We start from the raw sequence: 27,753 nt of genomic DNA on the forward strand, positions 1-27,753 counted from the left end.
GGTAAGAGGGTTTACTTACTTCATGATATTTAATGCCCAATTTCTGAGGATCTTAGATTAGACAATGTTCCCAGTAAGTAATATGTAAGGACCCTTCTGTGTCTGCGTAGACAACTGTGGACCCCAGCTACCTCCTAATGCAATCAGGGAGCTCGGTAACTGAACAGGGAACAGGCTCAGGCAATGGGCTCTACTGAAGTTTCTTTCATAGTATGTTGCCTTCTCTGGTTTATTTCAAATAAAACAAGAATGGCCATGCTACAAAGCAGAAAATAAAACAGCTTAACTAAGTAAAAAAGAGAGGAACATTGTAGAGTTTATACTGGGTTTCTCACTACACCTTCATATAACACTGACAACCACCAAAAAAAAAACCCACCAAAACAACCCCACCAAAACAAACCAGCAACTTGCACACATCTTACCATACTACTACAATATTTTTTCCCAGTTATTTTTACATCTATTCCTATGAAGTTTCAGGAAAAATAATGGATTTTGTTCACAGAACACAGAAAAGTGGTGGCAACAGAGGATATTTAACCACTTTCTCATCCTCATCTTTTGCCTTATGGTTTGCCTTATTTTTTGCCTTGCCAGAAATTTTGGCTTGGTAGTGTATCAAAAAGACCAACAAGTGTCTCATTTATTAATTGCTTTGCACATCCAGGTCCATAAACGTCAGACAGTGCAACCCTTTGGGAATGCAGGTAGAATGGTCTGTCATCCAGCAGCATTGTAAAAGAAGTCTAGGGAAGCATTAGTTTTGTCTTTAGTTCTGACTTGGTCTCTTCAGGCCAGGAAAGCCCAAACAATGCAAGTCATTACAGCTTATGTCAACAGTGCTAGAAACCATGTATTTGTGCAGGCAGGAATTTTCTACACTGGCAACTAAAGTTTTTTTAGACAGATGAAATCAGTGAGGTAATAACTGAGATTGCAAGACCTATGGAGACCTCTGGAAGTAAAATGAAAGCCAACATTTTGTACAGACTCTGTGAGAAACTTTTGTGACTGTCCTAAGCAGTTTTAGTTCAGAAAGTCCTACTGGACTGACCAAACTTCTACAATTAGCAAGAGATGCAAACCAAAGCTTTCATTTTGAAACCGGTAACAGCTGGTTTTGTGGGCCACTTCCCTTTTTACCTATGGAAAGAATTGTTCGGTTCCCTTCCTCTTTTGGGGAAAAGTCTCAGTTAATCCACTCATGAAGATTCGATGGAACATTTGTAGTTACCACTTATTTCCTTCTTTCTAATATAAACGCTTTTCCCTCTAAATGGAGACTTAGACTCAAAAGGTTTTGCTATACTCCTCTGTATTGCCCATCTGAGCTGCTTTGGATCAAATTGCTGAAAGATGTGAAAACACTGGCAAAATGTTATTTTATTTTTTGGTTTTGTGCCTTTTTTTCAGGAATGGCTCCAAAGAGTGTGATGGATTGAGATAACTCCCCTCTAGAAATGCTCTGTGTTGCTTTGATGACTGGAAGAGCTCTTAAAAAGAGAATGAAAGATGGTACTTCCTCTTTGGTTTAGGACCTTTGAAAGTAGATCTTGCTAGGTGCTGGTCTAAGACAGTTTCTGTGCTGCTGTTCTTTCACAATATCAACCATTCCAGTCTTCCTGTGGTTGGGGACATACAGTGTTATCAGAGGGAGGCTTTTACCCCTGGCTAATAAGGCACCCAAAACAAAAGAAGATTGCATCATCAGCTCATGTTTACAGCAGCAAGACTGGGAAGCACATAAGGGCTTTCTGTGTTGATATTAATCATTGAAGTAATCCATCATGATACAATCATAACTCCTCTGCCTCTAGAACAATGTCCATTAACACCAGTAGAAGTAGGTGGAGAAAAAACAGGAAAGCCAGCACAGCTGCCCAAGTTGGAGCTATTCCTTGGAGCAGTTTGAAGTGACTTAGACTGTAAACTGGACGTCCATCTGTTGTCATCTGATGCTTTCAGGATCTTCAGAGGTGCTGTAGCCAATGAATTCTCTCGCTATGCTAGAAGTAAGGCCCCTTGAGAAGCTACCCCAGGCATGTACTTCATACTGTCCTTGCATTTTTATGCAGGACGGGGCTGCAAAACAGAGCAAGAGTCTTCCTCCATCGTCCCCTTTCGCTCCTGAGCATGGGCCTCTGAACATGGCCCATTGCTTCTAATCAGAGCCACTCACGGCCTGAGGCCTGCAGCCCAAATAACCATGCAGAAGCTGTCCTTTCAAGCAGAATATTTCACTGCCTCAGTAAACTGCAACAGAGTTGCACAGGATACTCACAACTCTTCGAAGAAGAGGAAGAAAAGGCTGCTGCTGCACTTACTGGAGGTAAATCTGAAGGCAGAAAAGATAGGCTGCTGAGGGAAGCAGATTTAACTCCAACTGAGGCAAGCAAAGGAACCATCAGAAGCCAGATAAGAATCATTTAAATGACTTCCTATGCATGCAGTCTGTGAGGTGGTGGGGGAGGGGTGGGTGGGTGAGTGCGAGGAGAGAGACTTGGAAAAGGGTTAATGCTTTTGTCAGGAAAGTCAGAACTAGACTACTTCTATGGGGATAAACAGCCTGCTGACTGACATAACAAGTCTTTCTTTTCCATACGAGTGGTAATAGTTGTATCAAGTACTGGGTGAGCACTGAAGAGAACTGAAACATGGAGAATCTGTAGCTGCCATTTCTACTTCCTCGTGCATGCGCTTTTTTTTTCTGCTGAGTTATGGGGAAAAAAAATTCATTATATATTGAGATGAGTCAGGTGCTAATGCAGGCTACTCAGGAAATACCCTCTGTTCTGTTTTTTTTCCTTTATATCAGCTGATCTATTTATTTTAGTTTTTCTCAGCAAATGAACTAACTACAAAACACTTGGTACTTTGAAATGTCCAGTGAACAATGTCAGACTGTAAATGATGAAAACTGAAAATTATAATAATCCTTAATTCACTGTTTGCATTTATGAAAGTATAAATGTAAAAGAAGAGTGAAGATATAACAAAGATAAAATGCCTTTATAATATAAAACTTAGAGGTACAAACATAAAAAGCATACTTCAGATGCAGGAAGGTGTTCTGCAGGGACAGAGAGGACTGCTACTACACACTCCTTTTGCTGTAAAAACAGTACAAAATAGATACCTGATTATACCAAAAGGTTGAATTAACAATACAGATAATTTTTACCCGTATTTTCAAGACATCCAGTTTGAAACTAAAATTTTCTGTCACTGTAGTGGGTTGGCCCCAGCTGGCAGCCCAGCCCACACAGCCAGTCTCTTGCTCTCCCTATCCCTCAGTGGGACGGGGGCAGAAAATAGGATGAACAGAGGCAAAAAAGCTCATTGGTCAAGATCACTTGGGAGTCACTTACCAATTACTGACATGGTCAACAGAGACTCAACTTGGGAAATTTAACTTAATTCATTGCCATTATTGATTGGGGTATTGGGAAACAAAAAAGGGCAGACATTTAAAACACCTATCTTCCCCTTTTCCAGGCTCAACTTCACTCCCAGGTTCATCTGCACTCCAAGCCTCTCTTCTCCCCCCATTCTCAGGCTTCCCTCCAGACACCTGTCTTCCCCTTCTGTCATTGCTGCAGGTTATACCCAGTCTTTCTGAGTGAGGCAACAAGCAGCACAGCTCAGGGTTCGTGTGTAGCAGTTTCTCTCTGCTGCTCCTTCCTTCTCACTTTTTCCTGTGCTCTGGTGTGGGTCTTTTACAGGCTGCTGTGCATTCTGCTCTGGTGTGTGCTTATCCATGGGCTGCAGTCCCTTCAAGTGGCATACCTGTTCTAGCATGGGTTCTCCATGGGCCACATTCTCTTTGGGGGTGTGCCTGCTCCACCATGATGCACCTCCTCTGACCTTGCTGTTCCTTCTGTCTGTCACTCTTCTGTTCTCTCCTCCTCTCTGGCATTTTCTGCCCTTTCTCAAATATGTTTTCACAGAGGTGCCACCTATTTGGTTCATGGGCTTAGCTCTGTCTTGCAGTGGGTCTGTTGCAGAGCTGGCTGGAACCAGTTGTGTATAGCAAAGGGCAGCCCCTCACCTGTTCTCAGAGAGGCCATCCCTGCAGCTCCTCTGCTAAGACAGACTTGTAATTTATACCAGTACAATTACCCACATGCTGCTTGCATAAAGTGATATGGTGTCCTCTAAACATGGGATTGTCAGAAGCCATTTTCGTAGCTTGTGGTAGCTCACAAGCTCTTGACCATGTATCTAAGATGGGACAATATTAGGCCAGTGCTGGTGGTTTCAGAGAGTCTTACGAACTTATTGACACGCTAAGTCACAGTAACTACACCTACAATAAAAGCAAGCAATTGCATAAATTTTTGTTTCAAAATAACAGGCTCTTTACAGAATGCTTATTAAAAACATACTAAAACATTAAAACCAGGTTCTATGAACTAAAACCAGAACCTATTTCCTGAGTAGCCACTGTGGGCTTTGGTGATCTTCCAAGCCCCAAAAAATCCCTCCAGCTACTATTTCCATTAGTCCTCCCAACATCAACACCCAGCACTGTAACTGGGAAGAGCCACTCACAGTATATAAAAGGATGCTATGCAAACAGAAGTTACGACAAGCAATGATGTGATCCCAATGTATGCAAAGGGAGAAGGGGCCAGATTGCTTCCTACATACCCTTTTCCACTCCCAATCCCTTCATCTATGTTCACAGCAAACTACCACAAAGAGAACAGCTGAAAAACTGAGCTGCTAAAGATGAAGGGGCAAATGCTTGAGAGCAGGAAAGAGTGGAGAAATAAGGCAGAAATATGACTTGAAAATATTATATGTCAGAAGCAGAAAACAGACACTGCTAATAAACTGAAGACAAAGTAGGGTATTTTTTTAAAAATTATCCCTCTTCTAATAATGAAACACTTACTCCTTCAGCTGCTTAGTTAGCTTGACAACCTGAGAGGCCAATGACATACATGTCTCCACAACCACTAAGTAGCGGGAACACATGGTGTGCCCATGTCGCTCAGCACTTTGTGAGGGTTTCTCTCCCGCGTGGTTTTGCATGGTGACATTTGCTCCATATTCAACCAATGTCTGTAAAAACACAAAAGGAAGCATTGACACTTGTAAGTCTAAGTCTCTGCTGCCACTTCTGGTCAACCACAAGAACGGCTGGACACAAAGCACTCCTGAACAAAGTGTTTGAAAATGTTGGTATAAGCCAATCATTTTTAAAAATCAGTCACTGGCAAGTCCGTATGCAGCTTGAACTCAAAACACATACAACTAGAATCTATCACTCAGGTGCAAGGATAACACAGAAGAGCGAGCTGTCGTTCAGAAGAACTATAAAAAGACTATATTCTTTCCTTCTCCTTTGCAGTTCTACTCAATTAGTTTGTTTTCTGTTCATTTGTTTGTACAGATCAGCATGACTTGTTGCATTCATACAGTGAGTGGGACCACTACATGAAAACTTGCAGTACTTACATTTAGGCACCTATTGAACAACTGTAATGAACTTTTGCAGATGCAACTGTCTATGCACGAACACATTGGTAGCCAGTTTATATAGGGTGGCGATGAGTTGTAACGGCTTACCAGGTCTGGTATCTGCTGTTCTTGGGATCTCTGCACTGCAAGGCATTGCAACACCCTCTTAGAATCTCATTTTAGGAATGACTTTGCTACAATAGTTGCTGACTCCTTTTGTGGTTTAGCTCTCAATTTCCCACCACAGCAGAATCCCTGAGTTTAAAACACTCAACGCAGCAGTCTCAATGTTCTGATTTCTTAGCCAAGTGATGTCTGGATATGAAAGGTATGGAGATACCTTCCAACAACTCCTTTAGGTCAGAGACACAAATTTATTTTGCAGAAAGAAATTTGTACCGTGACTTTTTCAATCTAGGTGGGGTTTTTTGGCTTTGTGGGTTTTGTTTTTTTTTTTTTTTTCCCCTAATGCTGAAAGAAGTCTCATTGCTTTGCACTTGCATGGTTACCCCCTCTTTTCTTTTAAAGCGATACTCAATAGGTGTCAGCTTTTACTCTATAAAAAAAAATAAATGTCTCATACTCTGATGTACACCCCTGTCTTACGGCAGTAGCAGAGAACCAAAGCTTGCTGCTGGACAACTGTCCAGGTTGTGAGCATGACATCTGAGTTACCTCTGGGACTTGAATCCAGAGCATTGTAAGGGCAAGAGAAGTTCTGTCAGGCTGACCTCAAGACATCCAATAACTGAAGTAAGAATTAAGACCAAACCTTCACTCTTTCTGATCTGTTTGTGATAATCAGTGTTATGCACTATTGCCTTTACTGGAGAGCCTAGAATAGGACCTAAATGTTCTCAGCAATGTTCAGAGACACATTGCTCATGGCACTTTGGAAAAAATTCTGAACAAAACCATAATGCATTAAAAAACTACAGCATCATCAACATTATACATACACCCACAGAAGAGGAACTGCATGGCTGAGCTCTTGGCTGACTTATCCAAGCAGAGCTGCTAAGCCACTGAGGACTGGAGTGGCTCAGAAGAGCAGGCACAGAGATCTCTACATCTGCTGTCTGGTCTGCTAAATCTATATAGAAAGAAAACTTATGAACAGTCTTGCACTGCATCTCCTGTCAGTAAATTTGGTATAATTTGCCAATACAGAAAATCAAGAAGGGAGAGTCATGACCCTGCAGAAAGGAATCTTGTAGTTTGGAACATGACAGGAGTCTCACCTGCCTATAACCACAGTGAATGAGAGGGCTGGGGAATCACTGACAATTGTGACCCTCCATCTTTTGTACTGCCTCTTATAATCTCCCTGCATCCTTTATCACTTCCTTCTTTTTACTAGATAGTTCACTGTACATTGTTTTAAATTAGACTATAAGGTCACTGGGCAGATGGCTTATTTTGTTTCACAGCACAACAAAACATCAACCTCACATATGACTGTGAGGTGTTAGTGAGGTGACATTACTAACATTGTATATTTTTGGTGTCATTAGATATTTTCGTGATTTATTTCTCATTTCAACACAAAAAACTTGCTGATTTGTGTATTATCTACAATTAAATAATCTTGACAATTCTAAGCTATTTATAAAGTTTCATTCTTTGCAGGGAAAGCAGGACTACTCTCATTTTGATTTAGTTTTATCCATGAAAAAAGCCTGCAGATGTCACCACTCCATCCAAAACTACCTACTCTCATTTCTCCTTCAAATGCATTGTACAACTTGATGTGACAGTTGAGTTAGCAACCCTAAGCTCACACCCTACCACAACAGTGCTCCCCACTAGTAAATCATGAACATTTACTCTATCAACATTTTTCCAACTGATCATAGCAATTGTCTACAATACAATAATGAAAACACTTGATTTAGCAAAGATGTGATGATTTGTTTATTTTATTCTTCTATGAGTTTGTACAGTGTCCGTTCATGACATCTTTAAAAGACATGTCCCATCAATGAGAAAATACAGAGATGGTCATGTCCTCCAAATCTATTTGACTGTGTTCTTTTCCAGTCTCAGCTTAACTGTCACCTGTTTTTCTTTTTGTATTGTGTGAGACTCTCAGATTGGCTTTTATGGAGTTGTCTTCTCCGTGTCCAGATATATAAATAGACTGCTATAATAACAATAAGCAGCTCTGCATCTGCAGATTCAACATAACAGTGCGCACAAATACATTTAGCTTTCTGAGGTGGTTAGCTAATGAGAATTGACTAGCTATATTTCTTTTAGGGTTGAACTAATACAAACCTTGTATTTGCAGTGGCCTAACAGGTGCTATGGATCAGTTCATGTGTGGTAACAGGATTAACATGTTTAGTGATACATATGAGTCCTTACATTCTGAGAAGTACTACTCCTTAGACATGTTTTCCTCCCCTACTTGACTTGATCACTTTGATTTCTATTTCTTGCGTTTCTGCCATGTGGCTATTTATTCTTTTATCTACTCTTCTCCAATGACTAATTTGTTTCTCAAATACCTTTCTGCAATCTCCTGGAATAATTTTATTATTATTCTCCAAAGTTTTCACTCAAAGTGATGACAACACCAAATACTGATATGTACTCCGGTGACTGATGCTTCTAGTAACTTTGATGGACAGAGGGTACATCTGCATTTCAACACGAAGTTGAGAAACTTCACCTAGCCATCTGGTTCAACCCTACAGTTTTTTTGGTGTGCCTGCACTGAACACTGGTACCGTACAGAGGTACCCAAGCTGGTTTATTCAGATCTGGCTCCCAAAAGTACTGTAGCTGTGTAAGCCTTCTCAGCAGGATAAATTACCTTTTCAGCAGCTCTACACAACAGAACTATATTGCTTTTAGTGGTCAAGCTGATTAATTGAGAATTAGTTACAAAACACCATCATGCTGCACTGTTTAGCATAGATACATTTAAAGATTACAAATCTGGAAACCCTTCAACACAGAAGAAATTTATCTGTTAGACTTCCCCTAAGCCAGAGAGCTACAACTATTCATTGGAAAAAGAAACAGAAGGAACATATCAGAACAGTAAGAAGAGTATGCATATCTACACTGGCTGCCCTTTTGTAACATAAAAACATACACATTAGCTGCGTATGTATAAACAATATAATCATGCTTTCTTCTTGCAATACAACAGTTAATTTAGGCTAACGATAGCATAATTGAGAATAGAATGCAAAAAACGAGAGCTTTCCAGTATTTCAGTCTGAGTTCTACTGGTTTAAAGTTCTTCTTTCCAGTATATTTTAATGTATCAATAATTATTCCCACTTGTAAAATCCCCTATAATAATTTTAATGGTTGATGTCAATCAAATTTGATGTAAAGAGGTTTATGATACAGCTATCACTCTACCTGTATGCATCCTAGATAGCCATGTTGAGCAGCTATATGAACAGCGGTATTTCCATCCTGGTCAACTTCATCCAGCGAAATCCCTTGTTCTTGCATAAACTGAAGAAGCCACAGAAGGATTTTCTCCTAGGAGGAGGGGGAAAGAGATGATGCAAAAGATAAGAAATCATGAAACGCTGAATGTACTAGAGGAAACTGATACTGTCATCCATTACTGACACTGCCCAATAATTCCTTGTTTTCAGTGCCTCTTAACTTTGTAGGACTTAAGTGTATCACGTTTTTGTTTTTTGGTTTTTTTTTTAAGGAAATAAGCTGAAATACTTAATTTGTTTTATAAAAATACGTAACAGGAAAAATATGAGTTCTGTAACACATTCTGAGAAACTGTACATTCAAAAGCATGCATGTTGGGGAGGAGATCTGAGGCAGAACAGCCCGTGTGTCAATCTGAAAATCAGATTGTGAAATTTGCTGAAACTACTTAGGTCCCTCTGGAAAGTTAAAACAGGAGTATGCACAGATCACAGAGCTGAGCAGTTAGATTCTTCAGATTATCATCATGCCCCCACTCTGCGCTGTTGTGCATGAGGAAATACAACACAATTAAAACTAGTATATCCCTCGACCCTGAGCTCTCAGTGTATTGACTAATGGACCATTTGTATGTGCCTGCATGTTGGGAAGGATAGGGAGGCTTGGACCACAAAATTTGCAAGTGAGTCTGGAAGCCAAAACTGAGGTGCCAACTTAATTCTTTTTAGCATTGCTTTTAGTGTGTATAATACACATTTATATGGGCATTCTCTTCTAACAATGGAGTGTTTATATATGTGCACTAAGCTTATTTTCCCCAGCAGGTTTATTTGGAAAAATCTAGGACCCTCCCATGTCTCTGCAGATTAAATTTCATTGTGCCCTGCTGAATCCGATACATAACGGAAATCTAGAATACTTCTACAGATTACATAAAAAGCCAGGTCCATTAGATAGGTGACTACAGCTGTACTCCCAGTTTTTGCATCTGAATATCTGAAATGAATAAATTACTTTCTGGCTTAAAGCTTTTTTTATTTAAACATGTATTTTTTATTATCTTCCACTGATATCTATCGTGTTATAGTGGCTAGGAGCTCTAGTTCAAAAGGGTTTCATAGATTCTAGTGTTGGTGAAGCAAACACCAATGCACAGACTTAACCTGCACCACTTCAGTAGTTTCAGTGATATGTAAGTACATAATTACCCACAGTTAGATACGTGGGTCTGTAAGAGTGAAGTGTTCCTAAATAAAACAGTACTGAAAGCATGTCTAGGACTCTGAGCAGTAATCAGGTAGGAAAGAGACAGAATAAATATAAGGAAAGGAAATTCTAGCCAGGAACTTTGGGTGTAAAACTCTTTTTTGTATAAAAGTAACACAGAAAATTTAATGTCAAGGAAAAGGAGATGGATCCTCAGACTCTTTTAGATCTACTCCAAATGATTCTGTCCATTCAAGCACCTGGATCTCTGCTTACTGCTTCACAGGGCTAATCTGCCTGGAACTTATCTTCTTCATATTTCCACTTTAACAGCAGTTTTGTTTTTATTACAGGGTGAAGGGATAGGTATTTTTACTTCTCCTTGGCTGAATGCCCAATCCAGCTGACAGCCAGCATGGAGAGATGACTTCAGATCACATATCCCTTTTAAAATACTTTTGAGCAATTTCTCGAGATGCCTGTGGTGTTGGCCAGCAGTGAAGAAGGATTACACTACTGCTATGAATTGCCCTTATGTTTTAATAATTAAAAGAAAAATATTTTAGCAAAACTCCTCTGCAGATTTGGAAGACAACTATAGCTTTGAAATTATATACTTCTTTGGAACATAATAGAGACCAGGATGTTAAGCATGTTCTGTAATTTTATGATCACTATCAGTGTGGAGCAAATGATGCTTTCTAGTCATTTATCTTAGCAACACAGAAATCGAGTGCCTGGATGGCCACATACAATCATCTGTACTTAGGATGTCTGTGTGTCAATTGATCACAGGCACAAAGTCAGAGGCCTACTTGAACAGTCTGTGATTCTCTCAAATGACTATGGTTTTTAACAAATGTAACCTTGACAGAAAAAAAAAAAGGAAGAAAGCAACTGTTTTCTTCACTTACATCTAGGAAAACTGAAAACATCATAAATCAAAATATATCACATATCACTTTAGGAACACATTATGTATTTGGAAGAAAAGTGTTCTTAGGCATAGGTTTACAGTCATCAACTCAATTTATTAAGACAATAGGAAAGACAATAAGAAAATTTGTGACATTAAGATAATTGAAAATAAACACATATTTGTTATGTAACAGGAACTGAAAAATACTGGTGAATTGTTCAGTATATCTGATAATTTTAAGACCTACAATGGTCTTATGTTGTAGCAGTGGTTGACATCCCTCTGGCATGTTCTCGACCTACAATAACTCAAACCTTCCTAAAAAAAGATTCTGGGAAAATGTCACAATATATAATTTCTGTTTTGGGACAGGCTGCAGACTTTGGCTCCATCAGCTGACTTTTGGAGCCGAAAGAACAACTAACAAAGAGCGTTTAAACATTAAATGGCCTACGAATGGAATGATTAGCATGGTTAGGAGCACTGACTCTACAGCAAATCCCAGCCCCTTCAATATTAATCAAATAAGCTGCCCTTCCCAGTATCTCTTCACAGTAAAGGAGTGTATGAAAACAACACATTATCCTTGCAAAAACGACATTAGGCAGGAAGGCAAACATCCTGAGGTACAAAAAAGGTGTGGCATTAGGCATTTGCATATCTGAGTATCACGCACTCCTCCCCACTCTGTCCTCCAGCACTAAACCATTGCCAAGTGGTGCACAGAACCCTTTATAAGTCCCCAGTCATGCTGTAGCTCTTGTTCCTCAGTGTCCCCCTAGACTCTCTGGAGCTCAGGGGCAACAAACCCTTGGCATTCTGCACTGCTTGCCTCTTACCTGTGCAGTCCATGCTACCACAGCATCTGTGTTCGAAAGAAATTACAGCCCTGTGAAGCTCTTAGGACCTACTATGTGCACCTAGGACTGTGTCTCCTTCCTGTCACATGCTGACTGTGCCAGACACAGCTGGCACACAATCTGCCACGTACCCATGATTTATGCCTGGCATGGAGAGGCCTGCCAACAACCATGGTTGCTTCTTGCATAATCCTATGCTTAAAGAAGCCCTTGCTAGGAGTGACCAGGCTGACCAGGCTATAGGTTGACTTTAAGCTCTTCTCCTCTTCCATCAGATGAACTTATGTAGTCCCTCTCTCATTGGACAAATATAATATTGTTGAGATGTCTCTGGAGTCAGGCCATGGCTGTGGTTTTATGACCTTTAACATAGGAGCTTTGCTACAAACACCCTTTTGCTGCCCATTTTAAATGATATTTATTGAAGAAAAATATGGTGCACGTGCCTAATGCCTGGGGAAACAATGGATGGACTGACTCTTTTAGAAAATGATTCAATAACAGGTCTTCCTTGTAAAAATATTACTCTTGTAATTCTGCCAAGACCAGTGTTTACATGGATTATCTCTCATGTAAGTAATGGTAAAATAAATGAAAGCTTCGAGGATAGTGCCAATTACGCATTTGAATTTCTCGAAGTTTTTTCTTCTTAACACAGTTGGGTAAGATAGTCTGGCATCCCTTCAGCCTCAACATTCCTTCATGTTTGCAAGACATTTATGGATTATAAAAAAAAAAAAAAAAAAGATAATTGACATTATATGTGAACTTCCTTTGGCATTCAGCTAACTAAGAAAACTTGGCAGCAATTTATATATCACCTTTTTACATTTCACGGGTGGCTGATTGTAGCTGGTGTTTCTTAACTGGTAGAGCTTCCGTCCTGCTCTGAAAAGAATCTAGATAAAGTGTGCCAGATTTGTTCCTGGCAGTAGACAGCATAGCTCACTGAAAAGAAAAAAAAAAGCTTCACTGGATTTAGTTTGTATAAATATCTTTAGACATGAGGAAAAAGTAGGCTAATCAATTGAAGATATGAATATAAGTTCACATGAAACTTTCCCTTCCAAACTTTTTCTTCCTAGTAGCAAACACACCCTTCTCGAATCCAGTTCTGATCTGGCTCCCAGCCTTCCTATATTCAGTGCTAGGTTTACAGGTCAAACTTGCTACAGAGAGCAGGACACAATCAGTCAGCATATCCAGCAGGGTCCTAACTTGCGCCAGTAACATCTGTGTAGTAAGTGAGTGGAGAAGAGGCAATGGAAGTCTTGCACAGCATGAAAACAAGGATGTCTGTGTGCCTATGGAAAGAGCAGGACAAAGGGCAGACTTCCAGCTCCACAGTCTTCCAAACCTGTCCACTCTCTCTCCCTCCCCCTCCAGTAAATTCATGTTTGGACAGGATCAGTTGACAGCAGAAACACGCCACAAAAATTGTATGGCATTGAATGAGACAACCACACTTGTACAGGAAAGAAAAAGATCATTTTCTTAGTGGTTACATTTTGCTTGTTCTCTCTTAACAAGTAAGAGAAAAAAAGCATTAGCACAAAAATAGTGGGTTTTCTGCATTTATCCTTAATGTCTATTGAAAAAACTGGGTGATAAAATGGACCATCTGCCAAAGAGGTTAGAGAAGAATAACCGATCACTATTCCTTGTGCAGTAGATCCTGGAGAAGGTCCTTTGAAAAGGGGTTATTGCAAGGTCTACTTAGGAAAAAAAAGACTTTGTGGGAAGAGAATGTGGTGCGATTAAGTGGTATATGTTTCCCCAGACATTAGCAAAGCACCAAAATGCTGTACTTCTGTGGCTTCTCGTCATTAGATTTATAGATAAGTTAGGTGTGGAACAGGATTGGTTTACAACATATTTTTATATGTAATTCTCAGTAAAACTGGCTAGAGCTAGACAGATGATGTTCAAGTTTCACCACACTTCACTTAGCTGCCAAGGAACTGAATTCCTAAATTGTCACAATTTGCCAAAATTTTTTGAGATTAACCTCTCCTGGAAAGAGAACGTGAACTATCCCAAAATGTTTGATGATCTTCTGATGTGTCCTAGAAGTCCCCTAGGGATCGTGACAGCTAATCTCCCTATATGTTCTTGGGATTGACAGGCTGGCCTAATATGCCAGCTAATCTTCTCATAGCAATTACTTAAAGCTTAAAAAAAAAAAAAAAAGACTTAAGAGGGAAACTATATAAAAAATTAAACAGATTAAGTGTGAAATGATTTTGCTATATCTGAACTAATTAAGAACACCTGTAATTAGAAGTCACAAAATTATAAAGATGGTTTAAACTGAAATTCTTTTATAAGCATCTAAATAATCTATTTGAAAAAGTAAATGAAAGTCATACCTGGCCATAGCAACCTGCATAATGAATAAGGCTTGGGTGGTCTTTTGAGCAACTTAATTCTGCAATAGCTTCTGTTTCACTCACCATCCACCGAACACACTCCAGCTGACCATTCTAAATGAATTAAAAAAAAAAAATTAAATTCCAGCTCTTTCAATTCTAAACACATCTGTGAACAAGGAAAAGCTTATCAGAATTACTAAAATGTTATGTAATTCCAGTTTGCTTGAAAATGTGTTCTTTTATCTGCTATCATGTAATGCACTTGTTTATCTTGCTGTCCTGGATCAATTTTAGTTTGGCTATTGATTATAGTGAAGTGGGCAATGTGAAAATGACAGTCTGATAGTATTACATACATAACCTGGACTCTACTCTCAGATTGTTTAGACCAAAACCATAGTTCTGTTTCCATCACTTGTACAGCAAGACTCAATGACTAAATGAGATGATCTGCTGGAGCAGAGTGAACTGCTTCCCTATGAACCCAAGTCTTTCTTTGATCACTAATTAAATGCATGCTTCCAAAATTATTCCTATGTGTGTAGTATCTGAACACTTAATCCTCATGGATTAGGACCTATCTGTAACAGACACCGTTAAAACACAAAGAGGTGGTTCTTGCCCTGAACACCTTACAGTCTAGTCTCAAGATTCTGAAGCTGCTATGCACACTCCCAGTAGTTTGCAAGTTACCGAGCAGTGGGAATTAGATGCTGTGGAAACATGAACGTTTTCTTCAGAACATACCTGTGGCCCAGCATAAAGGCAAGAGTTTTTAGCAGCTTGTCTTGCTGCTCTCTTCAGCGATGGTATCTTGGTAAACACAGTTTGGCACGGTCTACATTCTGGCCTGCTCTTACTTAATTTCTCAGCTCTCATGTTCATAAAGGCTATTATATTCTTTATAGCTGAAACAAGTATTTCAATTGCTCAGTCAAAACCTCACAGAGGTCAACACACATAACATAAAAAGCTGTTTGTGTGCATAAAATGGAAAAAGCTATCATAAGAAGGAAAGAAATACCCATTTCAAGTTTCAGTTTTACTTTTATAAAAACAGAAAGAATGTAATAAATATTAACCCACTTAAAATTATATGGGAGAAAGAAAAATTAGAATAAAATTAATTTGATATTTATCTTATTCCTTCCATATGTAATGTATATATATAAACACAAAAATGCACACCTTTTTACTTTACTTACTTTTCTGTATTCCTCTCAATTGCAGTAATGAAGTAAAACAATTAAACTACTTGTATTATTTTTATTACACTAGAAGAATCCTCCTCCTCATATTTGGGCTCAAATATTTAGTAAGCATGACTAATTAATAATTTTTTATTTTGTTTTCCTTTGTACCACAACAGAGTAAAATATTTCTGTATTTCTAAAATTAAGGTGAAGAATTAATAAAATTAAGTACCTGCTAAGTAAGACAGTTTTGCTAATGTGGAAAGAATTTCTCTACAGCTTTCTCTATCAGTTAAAATAAACTATCCATATGACAGGGTGACTGGCCTAACATACTGCTCCATTTTCACTCTCTAGCCCATAGCTCAAGGTCCAAAATAGGTTTTAAATAAAAATAATTAGTTTTAATTAACTCATTCCTTACTGGAAAATGTTATGCATTATCACTAAATTGTTGAAATTCTCTTCCATGGAAATTTATGTTCCTGCATATAAGTTTCTTTCCATTCTAATAGTCATCACTCTTGTGGAATGTAGGTGCATGTCCCACATGGTATAATGTTATGGGAGTTACAATGGTATGAAGTCAGAGCAAGAAGAATAAAGTCCATTCTATGAGTAGGCAAAGCTGCTTTGGGAGTAAGGATTAAGAGCTACAAGGTTTAGTTATGCCAGATTACTTTAAGGCTCTCACGAAACTTTGCAATGATACAGGAGAAGTCCAGCCATGCAGGTCATCATTAGAAACACTTGGGCCTTAGCATGCCTACTTATTCCATTAGAGTAAGTCCTAAGAACTCCATTACATTTACACACTTCTTTGTGAATGTCAAGCTCAAGTATTATAGAAACTAAAGGAACTAATTATTAAAAAAGCCAGCCTTTCTGGAGAAAAAGACAGAAGGTTTTATTGGCTTATAAACACATTATATACCTAGGCTGAAAAAACAAGAAAGAAAATTATTTCCAACTAAAATTGTAAGACTTTAAATTGGCAGACTGTAACTATTCAGTCTGGACATGGCCCAACGTATTGAAGCTAAATACCTCACTTTTATAACAGCATTTCATTAGTGCAACTAGATATCAGTTTAATTTTATATTCATATGGCTTGTTCCAGAAAAATCAGAAAAACTCAACCCTGAAACCTGCACCAGGGCTCTAGGTCATTTAAGTGTTGTCTCAAAGATGCAAACCTGCAGGCTGGAATCCACTGGTCCTCCATCAGTTTCTGAAGTTTTCCCAAGAAGCAAATAACAATAAAACCCAGGAAGAAAAAGAAAATCTTGTATTATATTTCACCCCTTTCTTTGTTTCTTCTTAAGGTACTTAGTGGCTAAAAGGAATGGCATTCAACCATTCAATCTCACTTAGTAAAGAACCAGAATCTGTACGGTTAAATTGTCAGCATTCCTGTACACCACTGTGCTTTATTTTAGTGCAGCAATACCAATAATTTTCACATTTTCCTTCATAATAGGTTTTCCTGTAAGCTTTGACATTAACTTTTGCAGTTTCTGACAGGTTGTTCTGTAACATGTACATTTTAATTTTGATGTGATTGTTGTAGACAACCAAGAAGTTTCACCTCTAGATGTGGATCAGAGGTTTTTTTATGCTTTGTAAACATATTCTCACACTTGTCTTACAAGATTATGCCCATATTTGTAAAGAACCAAGAAACTGTTATGGTCTCTAAAGAAACAAGTGAGTCTCAGTTAAATGACTGTTCCTTAAAATATCACAATTTTTTTTAGTCAGTTAACTGATTTAAAAATTAATGTATATGCATTGACAACACAAAAAATGTCAGTGTTATACAGCTGATACTGTATCCTGCATAGTAACCCATTTTTATTTGCTTATGTGGTAACAGCCAATAGTTCTTTTCGCTCTCACTTAACAAAATGCTTGAAAAATAACATCCTGCTGGAAGTATTACTTACTGCCATCGCAGAAAGAAACTAAATGACCTTTATGTCACATTACAGTAAAGACAAAGTTACCTTTATTGCTAATCCAGCTGGAGTTAGCTGCTCAATGTTTCGTTCATTCAAACAGTCTTCACCCATCAAAGAAGTGAGATGTTGCAGGCATTCTGCATGTCCCTTTGATGCTGCTACATGCAACAGATTGTTGTCACATTCATCGTGGATCTTATCCAGATTATCTGCTGCTAAATGTGGCTGTTAAAGAAGGTATTATGTTAGCTACAACTAAGGATAAAAAGATACACAGAACATTAAGCTTCACAGCCCCAGACACAAGCCAAGTACAAAGATGTTTCCCCATAGACATGTTCTAACTTGTAACTCAGAACCAGGAGCTTTACACTACACTACACACAACCTGGCTACTCTTAGCAAAAGGATAGAGGCAGAGTGCTCAGTGCCTTGATTCACTAGGGTAGTTTCTCTCCTTCTCATGCAATAAACAACGCAAGGTCTTGAGGAGCTTTAAGTCTTTCTACCAGTTTGTTCAATTTTTTTTTTTTTTTTACAATACTGGTGAGTAATTGAACAGAAAACATCCATGACTCCTAAAAAAAGTTCCTGATTCATTTTGCTCATCACCAAAGTGGCAGCTTGTGTTAAGTACAATGTAAAATGTAGTTAAAACACATGACTGGAGACTTTTATTTGATAGTTTGTTTCCATGAAAAAATTTGTTGGAATATTTACCCGAAGTACTACACAACCATGACCTAACACATTATTTCTGTGCAAATCTAATTTTGAGACAAAACAATGGGACTGAGAAACTCCAGAAGGAAAACAGAAGGAAGACAGAGTTAAGGAGTAGCAATGCTAAGTTCCTAGCATTGTGCAGACTTGCCAGAGTACTTCATTCAGAGGTTTCAACCTCTTTGGAAAAATATGCATTTTCTTTCCATGTACCTACGTATGATGACCTCTTTTTTCCCCCCAGTTTGTATTTCAGGGTGAATTTAATTTCCTTTTATTTTTTAGTGAGCAATCTAATATTCTCTTCTGCTTCTGTCTAGTCTTCGAATATATGCCTTTGCTCTTGCTGCTACGTTAATAGCGTGCCTTTGTGCTTGAGCTAGACTGGTAAACAGAGAAGCTAAACAAAAATCTAACAAAAACAATTCTTATACATACACTGTGCCTCCACCAGCCGTTCTGAGTGGAGATCACATGCTCTGCATCATTGTGTTAACTTGCAACCAGTTACTTTGGAAACCATCACTGATAAAGCCCCATCACAGTGCTAGAATTTACTAAAAAACTTCATATAGGTCAGAGGCCAACGAGGCTTTAGAGAAAGCTCCTGCCTGAGAATGCTGCTGCAACAAGACGGCATAAACGCTCCTGAATAATAATCAGAATACAACAGAAGCCCCTCTGTTCCCATCATCAGGCTCTAAATAACAAATGAGGTAAACCAGCAATAACTGAATAAAGTGACCTGCAAATGTGCAAGGCAAAACTCAGTTAAGATTTAAATTTGATATTCAAGTGACCTCAATAGCTAAAATACCTGCCTTCTGTATGATTTCAGTGTACTGCATAAACTAGCAATCTTGGCCATGTTTACACAAAACTAGTATCTTGGTCTTGCTACATATTTGATTTAAAGATTAAAACTTTCCCTTTGGAAGCCCATATGCTCAATTTCTAAGGAGCATACAAGATAAAAAGGGCAGTGATTCAAACTACACACTTCATCAGATTTGCTGGCTTAATAAACCACATCACAGATCACCCTTATTCTATGCATTTTATTAAAAAGATAATACTTACCAGAAGAGATATTTGGCCTTCCTTTACAATGTTTAAGATGCTCTTAATTTTTTTCACCTCTTCGCTCCTCTCTTCTGGGCCCCCTGCACTGTTCCAGTTCATACTCAGTTCCTCTAGTTGCTTGCTTTCTGCCACTGTGGTCTGCAGGTGGAAAGTCCTCAGGTGGCAGTTTGGCATAGTCTTCTCAGCTTTGTGAGCATGAGGATCAACAAATGTCCTGCTGAGGAAGCCCTTGCCCTGGGCCTCAGATTCGTGCACTGAGCTACACTTAACTAGAGGCTGGGAAAGCTCTAATTCTTCTGTTAAATGCTTATGCTGATCGTGGACAATGGGCTGCGTTTTTCTCAGCTGAGAGCCTTTCACAGGAGACAGTACACAGAACTGTGTCCCGCCAGCAGGCGAGCTCTCTGCGTTCCCTGCAGAGCAGGTCTTGCCATTAAGACCATTCACTGTTGAACATACACCCAAAAGTTTTTTCTCAGGAACTACCTTCGTAAAAGGAACAAGTTGCTGGCTTGATTTAATATAAGGCACATCCAAAATTTCATCCATATCCAGATCATAGTGCTCCAGCTCCCCAAGCAGAACAGTGGGCTCAATGTTTTTGCTTTTAAGGCTCTCTCCTTCTCCTGGGCTCTGGTCATCATTTGGAGGTGTAGACTGAGAATCACTGCCTTTCTGATATTCTCCCTTCTGGTTCTTCTGGTCATCACTTTCATTGTTCTCAGAGCTTTCTGGCTGGTGCTTTAATGGGGAAACCCTCTTCACTGGTCTGAATTTATTGCACACATCTGCAATTCCTGTTGGTTTCTGTGCATTTCCGATAAGAGTTGAGACTCCACAGTTCCAGCTGCTGCTGGAAACTAGAGAAAGAGAGGAATGTGATTTAGAAGTGATTACTACCAGACGTGTGACATGATATAGGCATGCTTTAAAGATACACCTGGCCAGACACCGGAAACAAGAACTACATGATAACATGCCACATTCATATCTAAGCAGATTTAATGGCATCTCTATCTAAACAGCTGAAGAATTTGACACTCCAGAAAAGAAACTTTCTTCAAACAGGACATATATTGTAATCACTTAGAAAGAAAGTAATTTTAATCAAGTGATGGTAACCAATAAGAGCCTAGTGGAATTTACAGTGGTCCTGCCTAACTATTCTAGTTTGCACTCTGCTATTTTTTTATTGCATGGGGATGCATCACTAGAGTAGGATGATTTTCTGGGAGGTCAATAAAAGGGTTAGTCAAAATTTTTTAGTGGATTCATTTTAATAACAATAAAATTTAATTTTTAAGGCCTGTTATCTCTGGGAGATGTATTTTTCATACAAGGACTGGGAATTCATATGAACAGTGACTGAGAGCTGGGACTGTTCAGCCTGGAGAAGAGAAGGGTCAGGAGGAATCTTATCATTGTGTGTAATTACATGATGGGAAGCAATGAAGAAGAAGGAGCGAGGCTCTTCTCCATGATGCCCACTGACAGGACAAGAGGCGATGGGCACAAAGTGAAGCACATGAAGTTCCATCTGAACACAAGAAAACACTGTTTTACTGTGAGGTGGGTCAAATACTGGCCCAGATTGCCCAGAGACACTGCAGAATCTCCACCTGTGGAGATACTCAAAATCTGCTTAAGCAGCGCTATTGGACTAGATGATTTCAAGTGGTCCCTGGCAACTTAAATGATTTTGTGATTCTCTGATCTGAAAATTAAGCCTACTTATTCAGGTATGATGTTTCTTTTTCCACTACTTCTCCGTATGCGGGGCTTCTCTGTCAAACTTTCCATCCCTTATATATATATATAAAATATATATATACGTATACACACACATACAGATACACACATATATAACTTTGGACCTTCCAGACCATTAGTTCAGTGCACTTCATGATATGGAGTTTGACCAGTGAATCTGACTTGCAGAGAAGAAAGGGAGCTCAAGGCACCTGAAGTCTTAATCCTACTGAACTTGCACTCTTTCACACTGTCTCAGCTGGTGATATTTATGATCTCTATAATTGGGAATTCATTATTTTTTTTATTTTCAGTTGAGGGACAGCACTAAAACCACTAAATCCTTTAGGCAGTTTCTTTGCCCCTTTGAATGTACACTAAGAGTTAATGCATTCTGAAAGTCAAGAATACTGTTTAAACAAAGCAGATTTATTACATGTGCTAACTGCATATCAGTGGGATCTAATTTGTGGTCAAAACACACAATTTGCCATGAACACCTTCCTAAGGAAACAGATATATACACTTTCCGTGCAACGTTAATGTCTGAAGTGAAAGATTAGTATAGCTTAGTAGTTACGGATGTCTGAAAATTACCTTAATACTTTTGGAAGTGCTTAAGAATACATTTCTGAAGAAGAAATAAAAATAATAATAATCAAAAGGCATGTAACTTAGTAAGCCAATACAAAGAATGCACTGTACTGACTTATTTATGTATTGTATAAGATTCTGGGTTCAAAGGCCTACACTTTTATGTTGGTTTTATTTACATGTGAAATTTTTTCCAAGTGATACAGGGAAATGGATACCATATGTTTCCCAGCTGTTTTGTTCTGACAGGAACTATTAAGCACTCAGTATGGAAATGAATTCTGTCTGAGTTTTATGAAAACACTGCTTTCAACACAGGGGTCTAGACAGAGGAAAAGGCTTCAACATTACGTTTGTCGTCACTTTATTTAAGCTTACATTTAATTTGGTGCTTGGCTTTCTCCACTTTCTAACCTTAATAACACGCATTTACATAAACCGCTGATGATAAAATTGTAAAATCAGACACTGCGAAGAAGCAATGACCTTTGTTACAAATCTGTCTTGGATCATTGTAAAGTCATGCATTTCTCTTTTCTTTCATTACAATTAGAGCAGAGAAAGGTACTCCCATTTTTCCATTGTTTTTCTTCCCAACATCTCTTTACAAACAGTTTTTCCAGAAAGCAAACTGGAACACTGAGAACAGTTAGCAATATTTTTACTGACTTACAAACTTATTCTTCACTTAACTGGGATGATGGATTTACACTGCATTTAATAAAGGATTAGAATATAGCATTTAACCACACAAGCAGTAGGGAAGAAAGCAAGTCACACTGGTAGACACAATCCTTCCTTGTGCTATTTTATACTTGGGTGCTGTACAGGCTGCATCAGTGCTTAGGCAGTTACAGCATGGTTTCCCCCTCCACAATGCTGAAACCACAGGGCAGAGTGGACCAGGGTATGGCTTCAATCTCTTCTGTTCTGTTTTCAGATGCTTGTTCCCTGAAGAAGCAAAAGCAAGTGCTGCCTATGTCCTATAAAGCAACAGCACAGCAGGAACAATGTGAGTAGTCTTCAACAGCTGCTCCAGGTGAAAAGCCTCTTCCTCATTTCTCCATGCTTAAGAACTCAGGCAGGGGATGTCAAAATTCTGGGTCAATAAATACTGTTTGATACTTTTATAAACAACAGTAAGGGATGTTCTCAGTTTAAGGCAGGGGACTAGAATGTGGAGCAGCTAACTTGATTCCTGAATCTGACAAATAATTTCAGTATAATCTTGGATAAGCCGTATCTCTTCTGTGCACCGGTATCTCAAATGTAAAAATTTTTTGACGATGAAATTTTTTTTCCAGCTTTGTTGTCAAAATTATTTAACTTTTATTCACTAATATGAGAGATCTGGACAATCCTGTTGTCGTGTTGCTGAAGTAAGAAGAACACAAAACTTGAGGAGATTTCATTCATGTCAGTAAAAAAGTGTTGTGCTGCCTGATAGCCCTGAGGTGCCAAAGCTTTTCCTTGACACTAATAGTGCCAAGAAAATAGTATCTGATGAAAGCTGGCAAGGGTCAAATTTTCAAAAGTAGTTCTTTACCATATATTGTGCTCTGTGCTCTTCTGGAGGAAGAGAAAATGCAAAATGTGAATAAAGAGGCCTGTCGATTTATTTATAGTTTCACTTATTCATTTATTTATAGATGTCCTAGAACTACTGGGGGCCAATAATTAGAAAAGGGGACAAATAGGAAGCAACTTCTCTCTATATTTAATCACTTAATCGGATTTTACTTTAGGAATCAAAATTTACCTTGATTTTTCTAAAAAAGATCCTTATAACTTGTTTCCAATTGGAAGCATCTGTTGACTTCAGAGTATTTTTCAACATCATCTCTGTATCTAGGGCATGAGGAGGTGAGAGGGGGAGTTTTTATCTAGTATACAAGCATCTGTAGAATTATAGGGTAACTATGAGTTTTGTCCAACCATCAAGACTACATTGTGCACAGATGAAACTTTACCCTTGTGACAGGTGGTTTCTGTGATACTTACAATCTAATGCCAAACATCAGAATACCTTTAAATGGTCCTGAGTATAGTGAAAGTAACAAAGAACTCAGCTTTTACTTCAACTCTATAAGGAAACTACTACAGAAATTCATTGCTGGGATGGGTGCAAGAGCCTGTCTCCCTGGCATATGGGTACAGTAAAATTCTTTAAATAATAATGGCTTCATTAAGTTTACAGCACTGGTGACACAAAGGTGACACAAAGGTGGCAAAAGGCTGTATATCACACATCAGTACCATTACAAAACAAACTGACCATAATGGAGATGTTGCTATGCCAGATCTTCATGAACCCAGAATGCCTTATATTCAAAGAGCACTGACTGAGGAAACGGTCAAACTCCTAACAGTGTGTTTCTGTTACCATCACCATGGACTCATTTAGGTTTACACTTTGACCAATATTCTGTAGTTGTGAATGGTTCTTTTGAACAGCTGGGACATACAACAGACAGTGGTGTAGGCAAGCAGGAAAATGTATTTAAAGATCTGAATCATTTGCAGATCAGTTGGCAGTTGAGTCCATGTTGCCACATTGGTCTAATGGGAATGAAGAAGAATATCGATTCACTGCTGTTGTTCTGTAGGTGGCAACCAGTGATCCCCATTTTGTTGCTTCACTCTCCGTGAAATCCTTGAGCCTTTTTAGCTTGCTATCTCTGTTCCTTCTCAGGATGGAGAGCAATGTCTTATAGCTAACTGCATTGAAACACTGTTCAGGAGAAAAACTGGATGACTTCCCTTTATCCAAACAGTTATCAGTCATCAATGCCATTAATACTTCCACCTAACGACTTCACCTGCATGTAGACTGCGCTAACTCTTAAATTCTCTGTATTTCAACTTTTGTTTTCTATAAACTCCATACTTGTGCAGTCACAAACCACGGTAAAACTGTGAATAATGGAGAACAATACATTGCTTGAGCCCTGGATCAGATAGCCCTGTACTGTGGTAAGACTATGCTGATTTTATCATGCCTAATAGATCTTTTAATGGTCTATGAACCTCTGAGGTTGAATCATGGCTATTTTTTGCTGATGAAGTGGGAGCATGATGGTTGTTTCCCTAATAACACTTCCACAAAGTAACTTGGTTGCAATGTTCTTTATTGCAGCATTCATTTGGAGAATAGGTCCTTGAGCAATCCGGTGTAACTGGAACCACTCTGAGCACAGGGAGATGGGCAAAATGGCCTTCAGAGGTGCTTTCTGACTTAAGTTATGCTATAATGAAGATTTAACCACCCTGAAAGAATAGTGCCTGCCTGCAGGTATAAGCAAGACTGGAAACAAAGTGAAAAACTGACAGGCAAGAGAAGGCACTGTCTGGGGGCTTTTACCTCAAGACCTTGTCAGCATGCACTTGGAAACTCACAGTACACAGTACTGGGAGGTACCCTCTGCTCTTGCTGACAATACAAGAAATTTATTTACCATTTAGGCTTCAACAGTTTACCCTCTAAAAAGGGTAAAGAGGAGGACCTTGGGAACTACTGACCAGTCAGCCTCATCTCAGTGCCTGTGAAGAACATGGAACAGACCCTCCTGGAAGCTGTGTGAAGCCATATGGATGACAGAGAGGTAAGTAGAGTCAGCCAACATGGCTTTACCAAGGGAAAGTCATACCTGGCTAATTTTAGTGGCCTTCTATAATGGAGTGACTGCATCAGTGGACAAGGGAAGAGCTACTGACGTCATCTATCTTGACTTCAGTAAGGCCTTTGACATTCTTGCTTCTAATTTGGAGAGACAGTTTTGATCGATGGACTATTTGATGGAAAGGGAATCGGCTGGATGGCCACATCCAAAGCGTTGCAGTCAACAGCTCAATATCCAAATGCAGATTAGTAATGAGTGGTGCTCCTCAGGGGTTTGTATTGGGACTGGTACTGTTCAATATCTTTATTAATGACATAGAGAGCGCGACTGAGCGCACCCTAAGCAAATTTGCAGATGACAATGAGTGGTGCAGTTGGTTTGCTTGAGGAAAGGGATGACATCCAGAAGGACCTTGACCAGGCCTGAGGATTGGCTCCATGTGAACCTCATTAAGTTCAACAAGGACAAGTGCAAGGTCTTGCACCCTTATGATGAGGGTGGTGAGACACTGGGAGGTTGCGCAGAGAACTTGTGGACCTCCATCCCTGGAAGTGTTCAAAGGTCAGGCTGGAGTGCACTTTGAGCAACCTGATCTAGTGAAAGATGTTACTGCCTGTGGCAGGGGTGTTGGACTAAATGATCTTTGAAGGTCCCTCCCGGCCCAAACCATTCTAGGATTCTATGATTATACAAATGAGAACAAACTCTATTAGATTGACTGCTTTGCTATCAAATGATGAATGCATTCAAATTACTTTCTGTTATCTGAAACTCCTCCTCCTTGCTTTAAAAATTAACTTACTGTGGATTTTAGTCCACTTTCTGTCACCATCAATAAGGTAGTCTGGGATTAGCATTGACAACTGCCCAAACCTATTAAATATTTTTTTAAATGCAGTATTTCACCATATTGCTTATGTACTAGATAATCACTTGGGGGCCTGCAGTATGTATATACAAAGCTTCACATTTGGACTTTTACTGACCTCTGAAAGAAATGCCTGAGCTTCTTCCTTGTGATGTAACTCCAGCAGAGACTCCTGAATAAATTAAGACCTGCACTTATTCCAGGTTCATTTAGAGCACTGTGATTCTGACTTTGTAGACCGACACTGAGGTGTTGTCTACACTAGGAAAACTTTTAGGAAATTCCTCATGGTTGGTAAAACCAGTTTATCTCCAACACTGGTAGCAATATTTGGGCTTGAAGAGTTGGAGGATGGGATGTTCCTTACATGTCGATGGATAATCAAAACCAGTTCTTAATATCTATTTATTGTTTTATTAATATCACTGAAAAATATTTAACAGTTTTAACTGAAGGTGGCACTGTTTTACAGTTTTAATATGTTAATAACTTCTAGGAGTACATTTTAGGGTTCTTTAATGTAAGCTCTGTAGCATAAGAACCTGAATTAAAGAACAACCCTGCACTGATAAGAACAGGGAGGGTTTGTTCTCATTTAAGTTGAATTTGAAGCAACTCTAAAGGAGAAAGAAAGGGTAAACAGGGCAAATAATAATTCATCCTTTTAAATAACAATGCATCTTTTCCAGGTAATTCAAACATTAATATAAGTCTCAGTGAATTAATAAGATTTCTTATCTTGGCTTGAGGAAGAACACTACAAAAGCTGTCATTTCTCAAGTAGATAATATAGAAGAGGCAAAGAAATTTTCAAAATTAATAAATTGGGTTTGCCCTTGTCCAGACTGATCTAAGGATGTAAAAGGGAGGTAGCAAGTAAAATTCCTCTCAAAAATCGGAGGAGGTCATGATGGCACAAAACGCGTAAAACAGGAAGAGGGAGGATGTGAAAACAAGGTAGGAGAAGACCTTATATATAGTTATCACAAGTATCACTGCATACTTATTATTGCTTTTTTCTGAGAAAGTTCTCCATTATTCTACCGAGGAATTCTCCAATCAATTCTGTATTTTTTCAAACATATTTACCTTAAAGGTATTTGGAGTACAATAGACTCTTTCAATTTAATGCCATACAACACTGTCTCCAAATCAAATTTCTCTGATAGGTAAAACATTATCAAGAGCTTGAGACAGAACTTGTGTGCAATTTTATATTCATTGATTTATTTCTCAAATAGGAAACTCATCTTCCAAATAATTTTGTAAATGACAGTTACTTTGGGAATAAATAAAGCAGTGCAGAAGGACAGCTGCTGGAGATGAAAGATGAACTTGCTTTTATCAACCTGTGAATAAAGATCTAGAGTACGATGTAGTCTTCATTTCAGACATACACTTAATGACAACCAAAAGTCATCATAACTGACAGAATATACTTGAACAATGATATGGCTCAGTGAAGCTTGTTGAACACAGATGTCTTGAACCATTTGCTCAAGTGGCCTTAGAAAATCTGCCCAGAAAGAAAGCAACCAATTTCATGCTTAATAACAAAAGCATGAAGGACTGATTTCTGTTTCAATTCATCATTCTACATTAGACAATGCCGGAAATCAATGGGCAGGCTGGCTAACACTTCATTTCCGAAAAATGAGTTAGCTAGATCCTTTTTAAACTACACACTTTAATTTTCTATCTTTGAAGAATAATGCCAATCT

The 27,753-nt window shown here is 38.7% G+C and overlaps 1 protein-coding gene across 4 annotated transcripts in view; it reads right to left on the reverse strand.

The window, feature by feature from the left end:
• SNCAIP (synuclein alpha interacting protein) overlaps positions 1 to 27,753 on the reverse strand; it is a 103,777-nt gene that overhangs the window by 12,922 nt on the left and 63,102 nt on the right. For all 4 annotated transcript variants that reach the window (XM_064438158.1, XM_064438157.1, XM_064438159.1 and 1 more), the window contains exons 4-8: positions 19,199 to 20,061; positions 17,441 to 17,620; positions 14,238 to 14,351; positions 8,848 to 8,973; positions 4,901 to 5,070 (exon numbers count right to left, since the gene is read on the reverse strand). In XM_064438158.1, coding sequence (XP_064294228.1) covers positions 4,901 to 5,070; positions 8,848 to 8,973; positions 14,238 to 14,351; positions 17,441 to 17,620; positions 19,199 to 20,061 — 1,453 coding nt within the window. The remainder of the gene's footprint in view (positions 1 to 4,900; positions 5,071 to 8,847; positions 8,974 to 14,237; positions 14,352 to 17,440; positions 17,621 to 19,198; positions 20,062 to 27,753) is intronic.

The sequence above is a fragment of the Phalacrocorax carbo genome, chromosome Z (assembly GCF_963921805.1).
Source record: "Phalacrocorax carbo chromosome Z, bPhaCar2.1, whole genome shotgun sequence".
In the NCBI taxonomy this organism is placed as follows: Eukaryota; Metazoa; Chordata; class Aves; order Suliformes; family Phalacrocoracidae; genus Phalacrocorax; species Phalacrocorax carbo.